Below are 12,737 nucleotides of genomic sequence, written 5' to 3' on the forward strand. Positions count from 1 at the left end.
TCTTACCATCTAACAGTAGGGAAAGGGGCATGTTTGAAATTGCCTACTCTCGCCTCTCCAGATCGACGGATCTTCAGCACCTAATCAACGGAAAGCTTTGGCGCCAAGACAATGGAAAATTTAGTTGTACAATGAAATGATCTCTCAGTTCGAGGAAGCTTTAACCGACTTATCTCCTGATGACGGTACGTTGGATATAATTTTTCTCCGTGTCTAAGTGCCGCAATGGCCATGCATCATATGCAATTAATCCAATCTCTTTGTTATCGATAAACGGTTACTACAGTTTCATGTAACAATAGGGGTAGATAAGGAAATCATGATACACTGTAGATTTTCTGGTAAAGCACGTTTATACAAGAGCACGGAACGAATTTTTACTTACATTTTGAGTCGACTTTATACCCTCTAAAATCTGCTGATGGCTGAAGTTGTCAGCTTTACTAGGTAAAACGATTAATTATTAAATGGATTCGATTGAAACCTTTGGCCATATAAAAATTTCAAGCAGTATAACGGCGCAATTAATAATTTCACACTGATGTATTCTGTTCACACAATTATTGATAGGTATTTTAAAATTAAGTTTGAAGTGATTTTATATGTAAAGTGGAATTTTTGTATAAGATGAGAGGCAAACGACGTTGAACTCAAGACCCTTAATTATAAACAAATTACGAAAACAATGTATCGGACACGCTAAGCATGACTAATTAAAAATGCAATACTTTGTTTAAATCTGCAACGCATATTACATTGGCGGAAAGAACGAGCTGTGTCATTATATCGATTGATTATGCTCACTATTTTGGAATACGATGACCACATCAGAGGAACATTGTTTCATGTTATTTCCACTACTACTAATTGATACTACTCAAAGGATATTTTTCGAAAAACTGGAGCGAGGATCTACCGATTCCAAGTACGCAGATATGCAGCCATGATTTTTTTATTTCTCAGAATCGTTGTTCTCATAGTAGCTTATCTTAAAAAGCGATGCGCATTTCTCCTACAGCTCAAACTATGCCCATTGTGCAACACAGAAGAGCTCAAACAATGATCTTAGTTGCCTCCAAGTCGGCTAGATATTATACTCATACATTTTAGTCATTAATGAAGGTTTAATAAATAGGTGTCTTTTTTCGAGTTAAATGTTAGAAAGTCCTTTTGAATTTGGAAACCGGAATTAACTGGGTTTCACCCACGCAGGTGATCGTGTGCCGTGGTAAACAAAGCTATCATGAGTACTCGACATAGAGGCCGTTTAGAGATCCCCACTTGGTCGGAAAAAGCTTTTGATGAGGACGCGTCATTTCGCTGGGGCGACGCTGCAGACAGGCCAGATAATGTCTCTGCCAAAAAAGGACTTAAGTTCTATTCCGGGTTTGAATTAAATGGCGTTTTATATAATAGAGAGGACTGCGTCTTAATCGACAACGCAGATGCGCTAGATGCGAGTGATGGATCTCAGCTTTACGTCGGTAAGACCCCGTGACATGGCTAAGACGCATGTTCCTACGAATCGTTGTATTTTTCATAAAGCTGTGCAAGTAAGGTAATTGGCAAAAAATGAGGTATCTAAGTTACCCATAAAGTAGAGGATCGCTTAGTTGAACTAGAGTTCAAAGAAGAGTAAAAAATTGCTTACATTTCTCTGAAGAACATACGAAATAATTTAGTTAGCTTAGTTACTAGTGCAGAGTAACTGATAAATCATTGGGTTATACGATTTGTGAAGACTGGATAGATATAATTTTTTTTTTTTTAGCCCGTCTGGAGGCCCTTTGTGATTTGGGTGAGGAATCAAAGCTGGGGTACCGATATCAGGGCTGGGTGTCGTGGTACACGCGCCCATCGGAAGCAAAGAAACATAAAATATCGCTACCCCACGACATTGATGATAAACGTGAGGTAGGTCTTACCACAGTAATCTAACTCACAAGGAAATTACTTTTTTCAGATTATACTGAGCGCATCTTCGACACTGCATACTGAACACAAAAATGCAGATATATGACCTCAAAGTACAGTGGCTTTGGGCTGCTCGCTTTTGGTGTGCGTCGCGGGCACTTAAAACGTTTATTCACAAAAAAATGCTTATTATCACTTATTCACACAATAGGCGATCGCATCCTAATATTTTATATCTAAACGATCTATTCGAGTTGAGCTTTATTCGTTGCAGCTAAACAGTTACGCTGCTATTCGATATACTATAGTTATTTTTATCACACGTATCACAAGTGAAGTTGAATCTTTACGAGTTCATGGTTCATGTCATATACCTTCAAATTGGTAATATATGTATGCATTAAGCTCGGACCCTAGTTTGATCTAATAAGCATACCCGAAACGGGTTGCACTGTTTATTAACAAAGATAATTTTTCTTTTACCTTGCGTATATAACAAAGGTTCTTCGGTCAAATCCGAAAACAGGCGGCAAGCAGATTGACTTGGAAACAATTCGTTCGAAATGCAAAGTTATTCATGTACCGGAAACCGTGACAACCCTGGAGTTCGCCGACGTGGTAGATGACGATGATAATCCTCAGCTTTACTGTCGGTGCGTCAGTTATACACTTTGTAGGCATTTTCCGTCTAGTACATTATGGGTCTTTTTTCAAAATATGGAGGATTCCGACGATTTCCTAAACGTTCCCAAAAAAGATTGACCTGCAACCTGAGCAAAAGTAGCGAAGTATTATAAAGGTGAAATTATTAAGAGAGTAATATAACAAAGATGAAGCTTCTAAGCGACGGAAATTGTGTTTGACATCCATTGCGAATGCGATATACGTCAAAGTCACATGCGTTATATGAAACGAAAGACTTACTTGTAGGCGTGGAACCATAAACTACCAAAAATTGTCAGTTTTTTTTTATTCGGCACACATTTTTTACAACATCCTTTACTACATTTTTTTACTAGTCTTAGAACCTACTACCAGGTTGCGCTTGTTTCCTTACGATATCTTTAACAATTAACATCCATAGGTATGAAATAATTAATCGACAACATCTGAAAGCTGTGATAACCCCCGCAACTACACCACGCAAGGTATCCAAGACGTCTTCAAAAGTTTCGACGATCAATATCTTCAAAAACAAGAAAGTTTCAGCTGAAGAAATGGGTATACTGGATTCGCTGGCATTGGAACATAAAAACGTGATTAAACACGAAGCCTTAGTTAGCATGTCTCCGAGAAAGATGGTATGATTTACTGTTCCTTTTGTTTGACAACGTATCGTATGATATCGCATTTGCAATATCCTTCGGACTTTTAAATGATCTGCTAATGATTAAATGTCCTTTACGCTATTTTTGTTGCTAATAGCGAAGCCAGGGGACGTATGTCGTGTTCGAAATTTGTGTTATTATGATACGCGAAAGTGGATCCACCTGATCCTGCACAATATTCGTCTACTCGCTCACGCAATGAATTTGGGAACTGAACATATAACAAACACTTTATGAGCGCACACAAATAAAAGTAGTTTCAATTCTACACTTTGTTCATTAAAATGTCCAGAATAGAGTTCGGAACTGTTCTATGAAATGTAGCTAATACGCTAATCACCAGATATTTAGACGACAATGATTGCTATCGAAATGGCTATGGATGATAGGTTTTCGCTGCCCGTTGATTATATTTCAGCTAGTGTCTGGCTGAAAGCAGCCATTGGACTCCGTAGGCCTGAGCTACTTGATAAAGCTAACGGTTTGAAGTATGTCACCAGATGCAAAACCAATAGATTGCCAGTGTTATTTGGGACGGAAATTCAATATTAAGCCTAAGATAATATATGTAGACTTATTTCAGGTTTCCCCGATAAAACTAGTGCGCAATAAAAACAAGGAGAATCAGTACACGCCCGAAAAACGGATAGCAATTGATACACGACGCCCAGATACTGTTGAAAAGCTCAGTTGGAAGGTGAGCGATCTTACCGTTCGAACACCACAAAGATCGGCATTTACTGAAATTATGCCCAATAACAAGGACATTCCCCAAACACCAAAAAGCACAAACGTCAACACTGTTGATACAACTACGACCACCAGGTAAGCTTCATTAGTGTAAATAAACATTTAATGAAAAACAAGCACTTTAATTGGTACCCGTTATCTCTTCAAAAATTTCTTTAGCGGATGCCGTACAGCTGTAACTATAGTGAAATACATCAGCGATACTCGGTCGCTGGTAGTCTCTTTAGGATGGATATAAAGTCGAAGTTTTAGTGTATTCGTTTTATGTTACATAGGTCTGGCCGCAAAGTGCGGCGTGCAATGACATTCGACGAAGAGGAGTTTCCCGCTGCAAGACGAAGTTCTATTGACAAGCTTAACACACTGAGAGATGAAGACCTGCTGAGTGAGGAAAGTTACGTAGGGAGCTCTACCGAAGAGTCGACGGACGAGTCTGAAGGGACAGATTCGGATGATGATGTCATCATAAAACCTAAATCGAAGCGGAGCCAAGGTTTCACCAAAGGTAAGCAGCGATACTCACAACAATGTCACTCACAATAGACTAAACGCTATCGATCACGCGGGGTTAACACAAGGGTATATAAGGATTAACACAAGGATTTTGTTATATAAGACTTGATAAATTCGGCTTGAACGTAACAGGATTTTATAGTGCACTTGTATTTGTTGAATACAAGACAAAAGTAGTAAAACTGCCATACCAACAATAACAATACTAAAAGATATTAATAATAGGACTTTGAAGAGAGGCTTATGAGAATTCTTGCTTATGAGACCGTTATCTACGCCAGCGTAAATTTTAGACATAAGAAACTCTTCATCCACTGACGATGGAACATGTACTCAGGCGAGTTGGATGGACGGACCGTTGGGCCAGGCTAAGAACTATTCAAATCTTTTAAGATAGAGAGAAAAACAGTAAAATAAAGAAGGTGCCGGTAATCCACAAGTAAAAAGCCGACGCTATTTGCACTTAGACAACTAGAGGGCGTTAAGGTCCTAATAAGCCTGTGAAATGGCAACAATGACTTTATTACTAACGATGCTGGCGACATGGGTCTATCCTACTTCATGTTTTCCCTTTGATCCGTTCGCGTCACCTGAGTGCTTCAATCGTTGATCGAAGCTGCCTAGCTTGAAAAGTTACTTTAAACACTGTGTAGGAACAGATTCGGCTTTTCTTTTCCATTATTTTATACCGTATAATTTATCGGAAAAATGTACTAATCATAACAGGTATAAAAACGTCCTTTTAGGTTTAATGCACACTCCATCAACGAAAAATGTTCGGGGACAGTTAACTCGGAAAGCTAACCTAAAATGTTCAACTAATTCTAAAGTCATTAGTCAAAAAGCACCAGGCATGCCGTTGCGTCGCGTATTTCATAGAAACAACACGAACAACGACTTTGAGATGGCGCTTGACAAATTGCACGTGTGTGCTGTTCCGGATCAACTATCTTGTCGAGAAACGCAGTTTGCAGAGGTGAGCTTCTCAAAAATAAAAAACAAATAAATTAGATTTCTTAAGCGCTGTAAATTAACAAGGGAGCCAATAATAGATTTTAGGCTCTGCCCGCGTATTTTTTATTTCGTTTGTGGCGAATTTGATTTTCGTACATAGCAGGCAAAAGACCGCTTATGAGATATTTGTAGCCCAGTTATGCATTTGAACAACTGACAAGTATTAATAAGTAAACAAAAAAAAGTTATAAGATTATTAATATCTTATAACTTCTGATTCATGACACATGCTCTTGTAGATCTTCGATTTCGTCGAAAGCAGGTTATCGGACGAAGCGGGTGGCTGCATGTATATCTCCGGAGTTCCTGGAACGGGGAAAACAGCCACAGTTCGCGAAGTTATGACAGCTTTAAATGAAGCACAAAAAAATTACGAAGTGCCGAAGTTTAAGTACATTGAAATTAATGGTATGAAGTTAACTGAACCTCATCAAGCGTATGTACAAATCCTTAGGCAACTGACAGGTAAAAAGACGACACCAGAACACGCTGCTGAAGTGCTGACAAACATGTTCAAAGCAAAAAAAAGCAACGCTAAAAGCGCGATGATAGTTTTACTAGCTGACGAGTTGGATCTCCTATGGACGCGAAAACAGCAGGTACTCTATAATCTATTCGATTGGCCTACCCACCCTAATTCGCGCCTGGTAGTCGTCGCCATCGCCAATACGATGGATTTACCAGAGCGAATGGTTATGAACAAGGTGGCCTCGCGTATGGGTCTGTCTCGAATGACATTTCAGCCGTATACGTTCCAGGAACTGCAGGAAATTGTACGAGCTCGTTTAGATGGGCTAGACTTGGTAGATCCCGATGCTGTGCAACTTGTGTCTCGCAAAGTCGCCGCATTATCAGGCGATGCCCGAAGAGCTCTCGACGTCTGCCGACGAGCCGTTGAGCTTTCGGGAAAAGACGATCAGCGAGGTGCGGTTCAACAAACGTCGACCTCGCCGATAAAGAAAGCAAAAAAATACCCGGTGACAATGAGACATGTCAGTCAAGCCATCCAGGAAATGTTTGCTTCGGCCAAAATGGTTGCTATTAGTTCATTAAGCGTGAACGAACAATTGCTGCTTCGCGCCATTATAGAAGAATTTAAACGCACAGGTGTGGAAGAAACAGTCTTTCATAAGGTGCAGTCGCAGTATGAAACGTTGGCACGGCTTGATGGGGTCGCTCCTGTCCATTGCACTTTGCTAAGCACCATGCTAGCTCGTATGGCTTCGTTTCGCTTGCTTACGCTAAGTGATTCCCGTCATGATTTTCAACAGAAGATCTACATGAACGTCACCCAGGATGACGTCCATTTCGCTCTTAAGCAACTACAAAAAAAGGAGAGTAACTTCAATAATGATTAAAAGAGCTGGAAGACGATAAACCGGTATAATATTCAGCTCCTGAGAAACAAAGAAATTCGCATGCAACGAAGAGGAAATTAGGTTTGATACAAAATAGTATTGTTACTACAGTGATCATTATTATTGCAAAGTTCGTATTCAATATTTAAGTTGACTTTCCGATAGCGAAGCATTGACTCTATTGTATAGTTGTGTGTATAGTCATGGAACAAGTATTACGTTTTTCGAGTTTGGATTGAGCTTGAAGGTGTGAGTCGTGGGTGATCATGGCAGGGCTGCTTGTCAGTCGGCTACTTTTGGACAAATCGACCCTTTACTGTATGTGACATGAAAAAACCACATCTATAATAAATAACGTACGAGCAAACTTCTAAATTGCAAGTTGTGTTTGGCTGTATGACTCTAAAATACCTTAGTTTATAATTCAAAGTAAAAGCACGCTATATATATATATATATATATATATATACTGCGTTGCACTTGTTGAAGGCTTATAGTATCCCGTGTTTAAAACATTGATTCCATAAACATTGATAAAACATTGATGATACCTTTATTCTACCATTTGACTACCACATGACTGTTATCCGGTGGGATGACATGCCTAAATTTCGCGAAAATGAGAAAATATCTTACCTAAGTCTAATGGTTGCTCTTTACTTAGGGTAAATTTCAACAGGTTATTATCGAGTACAAACAATACTTCGATCACAAGACGATTAATACATCATCACACTTCTCTTTAACCTTTATTCATTAGTAAGATACGTTTATTGGTGAAGCTTATCGGGTACTACGGAACGAATAAGTCTCACCATGTCCGAGACCTATTCGAGAGAGAAAGAAACAGGTTGCAGGGGGTAAAAATAAAACTAATAGAACTGAGATACCGAAAGCGCTGCAATTGGTTTCGGGTATTAGCTCAGCGCTACCCGTTTTTCGGGCTGTACTGGCCACAAAATATCAAAATCTAGTCTCTTTGAAAGGATGGCTCCATCTGTTGTTTTAAATATTCGATTTATCTATCATGCGGACTACCACACGGACTATGGCAGCTATCATACTATAGGGCGAATTTAGTAATAGGATGATGCTATTAAATAGTATAGGGTGATTGTCACTCAAAAAGACGAAGTGGGCCAAAAAGCTTGCTCACAAATATCTGTACCCACTTCACCATCATACTTTAGACATACCTCATTTAAATCGGAATATGCATACCACTGCAAACTCTAGGAAAAAACATGCGGTGCACTTCACTGATTATCCATTACTGGTTGATAGATAAACGGCTTAAATTAAAAAATATAGGAACTGGCAAGATCAAACAGACCACCTCACATTAGGCAGCTGCTGTAGGGAGCTTCAGAAGGTGTAATGTTTATAACGCTAAATAAGTGAAAATGCCCTAATGCACACGAGATACAAATGATATATTCGAGGTCTTTATTGACAAGATCTAATATTATTCAAATTATGGATATCGCAATGCCTACGTACGTTTGCAGTTTTTGGCCATTATTATCTGCACCAATAAGATTCGCAGGACTGCCATCGTGTAGTTTTTACCGAGTAGAAACCTCTGATACTCTCTTTCAAGATAGATTTTCATTAGTACAGCATTACACTCCGGCATAAATTTCTCAGGCAAAAACGATTTCGCGCATCACAGACACAGGCGTACTTTTCCACGACCACGTACATATGCCTTACCCTCATTTAATCACCATCTTGTCTCTTCACTTATCAAAGTTCGTTTTCAACTGAATCTGCGAGACTGGGGCTTATTAGTTAATTTTCGTTTCAAAGAACTTTCTCTGAGGGTCTGCAGTTTCATCCAACGAATATTTTCGTAAACCGGTGCAAAATCGCAACGTTTCCATCCTGTAACGAAGGTACCTAAGAAGTAATATTCGATACGGTACCTCTTGAAACGCTTCGTCTCTTGAGGTCCTGAAGCACCTTCTGGGTGATACCTGCAATAATTAGGCACCTGAGTTTATGAGAGAAATACCCATCCTGGAGAGACATATTGTTATTTGATAAAATCCAGATGACACCACTAGGACCAGTGTTGATTCGCGCTAAGACGGCCAATCGAATAGCATAACGGACTCAACGCCAGTCAAACATGCTTTTTTTTCTTTACTTTCCCGTCTAGAACAAGAAATCGGAAAACATCTTCAAACTTCACTAACCAAGTGCCGAAACGGCTTTTTCCGCTGCTATTTCCACCGCTCTCTTATAGGTAAGCGCCATACTTGGGTAGGAACGGAACGCACAATTATCCACCTGCAGAACGCAAAAATGAACTTTCTCCTGCGGCATGAACGTCACAGTATAACCTGGAGTTGGCTTGCCGCTCAATACGCAGTAAGATTCAAGAGCAGTCACAGGATCCTTTCGCTGTAAAATAATCAACGGAAGCTATGAAAGCTGAAAAAAAAACGTGTTTTGGACTTCGGCATTTGATTTACATTTATGCGTTGTATGACCTCCGCAGTTATGCAAAAAACCTTTGTAGTACATACGACGGGATCGCTGGTTTTATTCGTCCAACGATATCGATCCTGTTTCTCAATATCAAGAGTGCTTGGTGGTTGTGCTCGGTTCATACAACCAGTATGCGCCATAGCCGTTCTTCGGATGTAGTCCTCTGCCGTTACACATCGCAGTTCGCCTGTAGAGCCATTCAACGCCACCTGTAGAGATTTCGGGCTACTAGTTGATATTCTGTTCGGTGGGTAATTTTACCACAGTAGGGTAGCATGCATTGTTCTCTTCCAACATTCAGCACAACGATATCCTTCTACTGTGGTTGTTTGCTTTTGAATGATACGGCTTTCCTGAACAGCAATTGATGTTTTCAGAACAAATCGCTTCTGTAGCAAATGCACCATACTTCATAAAACCATTGCGACAAATTAATCATTATTCATAATGGCTATACGTGGGAAATGTGCACATCATTTTATGAATGCGGCACGTCTGCTTTGATTGATTGTATGTAATGTATGTTACATAATGCTCTTCTTTAGAATATCTTATAGACCACATCCTCCCCCTTTGTGTGAATAAACATTTTTTCGACGAATTTAATTGATTCTAGTGATTTGTTTTACAAGCGTTTACAATTGATTTGATTACTATTTTACAATGGCAACGACCAGTAAGACCAACTGAGTAACCAGCAATGCTAAATGCGTGTTACAAATATATTAAGTTCACAAACCTTTTTCAAACAAATTTCAGGCAAGCATTAGAAAGCAAAACATTTAGGAGTACAGGTCATTTTTAGTGAATGTTGTAATTCCCTAAATATAACCTGACGAGCATTGCAAGCATCTGGCGCGTAACTAGAGTCTATCGCCCATAATACCAGATGAATTATAGGAGAGACAAACGCGAAATATCAAACTTTTTTGTTTAAGTATTGCTTTCACCGAATCATGTAAAAAAAAACAATATGATGGATAATAATCTAGTAATGGAGCTATCTTTATATATATAAATATATATATTAGACGCCACGTATTCAGGGAGCTATTAATTTCTATCGAAAAGTGGTTAAATCTTGATCACGGATTGTTAATATTAAAAGTAACCTTCCGTGCAATTTGTTTTCACTTTTTACTGACCATAGTTTGACGTCTTCTGAAGTAACTTTTCTGCATTTCTCTTCCTCGTGTCTTATTTTGAAATAACTGGATAACTATTTGAATATGAATTTTCGGAATAACAATCAATTGCGCAAACAGCCTTAGAATCTTGGTTAGTCTTCAACAGCCTTCCATATTCGTATTTTCTAACCAACCGATACAAAGCTCCATGCTATGGATTTTATACCAACAATTTTAAAATAAAAAAGAGAACCTAGATTTATGCACCGCTAAATACAACAAAGATTATCTTACCCCGGAATCATTCACAGAAGTATCCGTTTTAGGACGAAGCGCGGGTTCGGGCTTATCTTTCTTATCCTAACAAGATCACATTAAAATACAGCTGCTATATTAGATCTAAGAGGTGCTATGACACGGCTTTGTTGAAATCATTGTGACATCAATCGATAACAAGCTAAATATTCTTAAAGCTCACGATTGAAATGGTACTATTATGGCAAAGAAGTTGCTTAAAGTCCTTGCATGAGAACCGTATCTGTACTCGTTCTCGTAAAAATAGCCTTATATCATTCATGTTTTTGGAAACCGTTTTCATGCGAGTCCCTACAAACGGATTAATAACTTACGTTATTCACTGTTCTCGAAACCCTGACCCACTTATAGGAATCCTTGAGTAAACGACTGCTGTCGCGCAAATGTTGGCTTGTACGACTGTACTCATCTGAGACATGACCTTGTGTTTGATCGAAGTTGTCCAACGAATCCACGACAGATATTGTTGACATCTTGCTAAGGAGAGCCTTAACAAGTTAATGAATAGAAAATATATTAAATAAACCGCTTGTTGAATAATAACTTACTAGTAACTATTTACCAGTTATTTAACTGATGCTAGTTAAAAATTTAAATTTTTATAGTTAACATGTACTGATAGGAGGTAACTCGATCACACTCTTAAGAAAAAAAAAGGAGAACTGCACTTTGTCCGGGTATGATATACGGACGTAACATAATATCAATAACAAATGTAGACAAAAAAACAGTGAAAAGTAGCATATCTACACTGTCATCCTTTGTCTTATATTCATCGTCTTCAAAACTCTCGTCGCTCGTAGTCATGGCTTCTTCGGACGGGTTAGATAATATCTTGTATTTCAACCGTTGCATTGCCTCGACTTCCTCTCTGATTTCATTAGCGTCATTCAATGTGGGCTTATTTTTAACGAACTGGAAATCATGCGCAGGTGGATGATAATTATTAGCATGTAACCATGCATTCATAGTGCTGATAGAGTATCGTGTGCAGGCCGACGTGTAAGCAAAATGATCTACAAAAATATAATGTATTTCAGCCGAACTAATAAGGGGTTAGAAAGAGAAAGCTATTAAGGCAGATACATGTTTGCACGCAAATGTGTAGGTTTCACAGAAATCATAACCCAGCTAAATCAAAAGACATTTGTAATCGGAAGTCTTTACCTCATATTGGTGTTTGCCCAATGCACGCGCATGATTCGACGTAATCAACGAATTCAATGCTTTCCGGAGATCACACTCTAATGCCCCATGAAATATTAATATGAGCTCCTCAAATGATACTTCTCCAGATCCACGAAGGACATTTCGGACCATCAATGTTAGTTCACCCAATGATAAAAATGAACTTCTGAAAGAAGGTGAACCTCAAAATTAGATTGCTATAGATTTCGGCTTGAATTAAGCCACTGGATACTAAATTTCTTGAACGAACAAAAACAAGATGCCATGCAATGAGTTCTCTAACGTACCTTCAGCGAAACTCACCCATACAACTGTCGTCGCTTAGTCCAAGCTATGGGCTCGCCCTCCACCATATCTGACCTAGTTCCATCAGAGTACGCTAGGGATATGCGTTTATTCAAAACTTGTTCGACTTTGTAAGCTCCTTGCATCTTCTCCATATCTCTACGACGATAATTTTTCATACGCACATACAGATACCAGTGGGTGATAGGCAGTGGATGGTAGCACGGAGCCTATCTTGTAACCCAACTGGCCTTAAAACTAGATACTTTATTCACCACGATTCTCAATTGCCAGAGAGACGACCCACTAAACTCGCGGTATCTCCCGCCGTCAAACACCGATACTAACAAATACTCAAAACAAAAATTGCGTTTTTTAATCGAATAACCGTTTGGCTACTTACAGATGGCCAACGTCAGTTTTTGTTTCGATACTCTCAAGAGTGATATTAG

At 39.0% G+C, this 12,737-nt stretch overlaps 2 protein-coding genes across 3 annotated transcripts; one reads left to right on the forward strand and one right to left on the reverse strand.

Annotated features, from left to right (window-relative positions):
- The first annotated feature begins 78 nt into the window (after nucleotides 1–78).
- On the forward strand, nucleotides 79–7,252 carry Orc1 (origin recognition complex subunit 1). Its single transcript, XM_022844430.2, has 9 exons — nucleotides 79–185; nucleotides 1,213–1,484; nucleotides 1,772–1,914; nucleotides 2,416–2,567; nucleotides 2,999–3,215; nucleotides 3,826–4,067; nucleotides 4,268–4,497; nucleotides 5,252–5,481; nucleotides 5,759–7,252. Exons 2-9 carry the CDS (start codon nucleotides 1,244–1,246, stop codon nucleotides 6,875–6,877), a joined length of 2,574 nt encoding a protein of 857 aa, XP_022700165.1. The 5' UTR covers nucleotides 79–185; nucleotides 1,213–1,243; the 3' UTR covers nucleotides 6,878–7,252.
- LOC111266709 (uncharacterized) lies at nucleotides 2,038–12,733 on the reverse strand. 2 transcript variants are annotated; one of them, XM_022844432.2, is made up of 9 exons: nucleotides 12,304–12,733; nucleotides 11,980–12,163; nucleotides 11,563–11,727; nucleotides 11,127–11,300; nucleotides 10,792–10,857; nucleotides 9,409–9,579; nucleotides 9,076–9,283; nucleotides 8,803–8,853; nucleotides 2,038–2,684 (listed from the first exon to the last, which is right to left on the reverse strand). In XM_022844432.2, the coding sequence occupies exons 1-9, from the start codon at nucleotides 12,462–12,464 to the stop codon at nucleotides 2,653–2,655; spliced, it is 1,212 nt and encodes a 403-aa protein (XP_022700167.1). In that variant the 5' UTR covers nucleotides 12,465–12,733; the 3' UTR covers nucleotides 2,038–2,652. The 2 variants fall into 2 exon arrangements, with proteins under 2 accessions (XP_022700167.1, XP_022700166.1); XM_022844431.2 differs by having other exon boundaries at nucleotides 11,980–12,166; nucleotides 12,304–12,732.
- Nucleotides 12,734–12,737: the final 4 nt, after the last annotated feature.

This window comes from Varroa jacobsoni, unplaced genomic scaffold (assembly GCF_002532875.2).
Source record: "Varroa jacobsoni isolate VJ856 unplaced genomic scaffold, vjacob_1.0 scaffold_1109, whole genome shotgun sequence".
Classification (NCBI taxonomy): domain Eukaryota; kingdom Metazoa; phylum Arthropoda; class Arachnida; order Mesostigmata; family Varroidae; genus Varroa; species Varroa jacobsoni.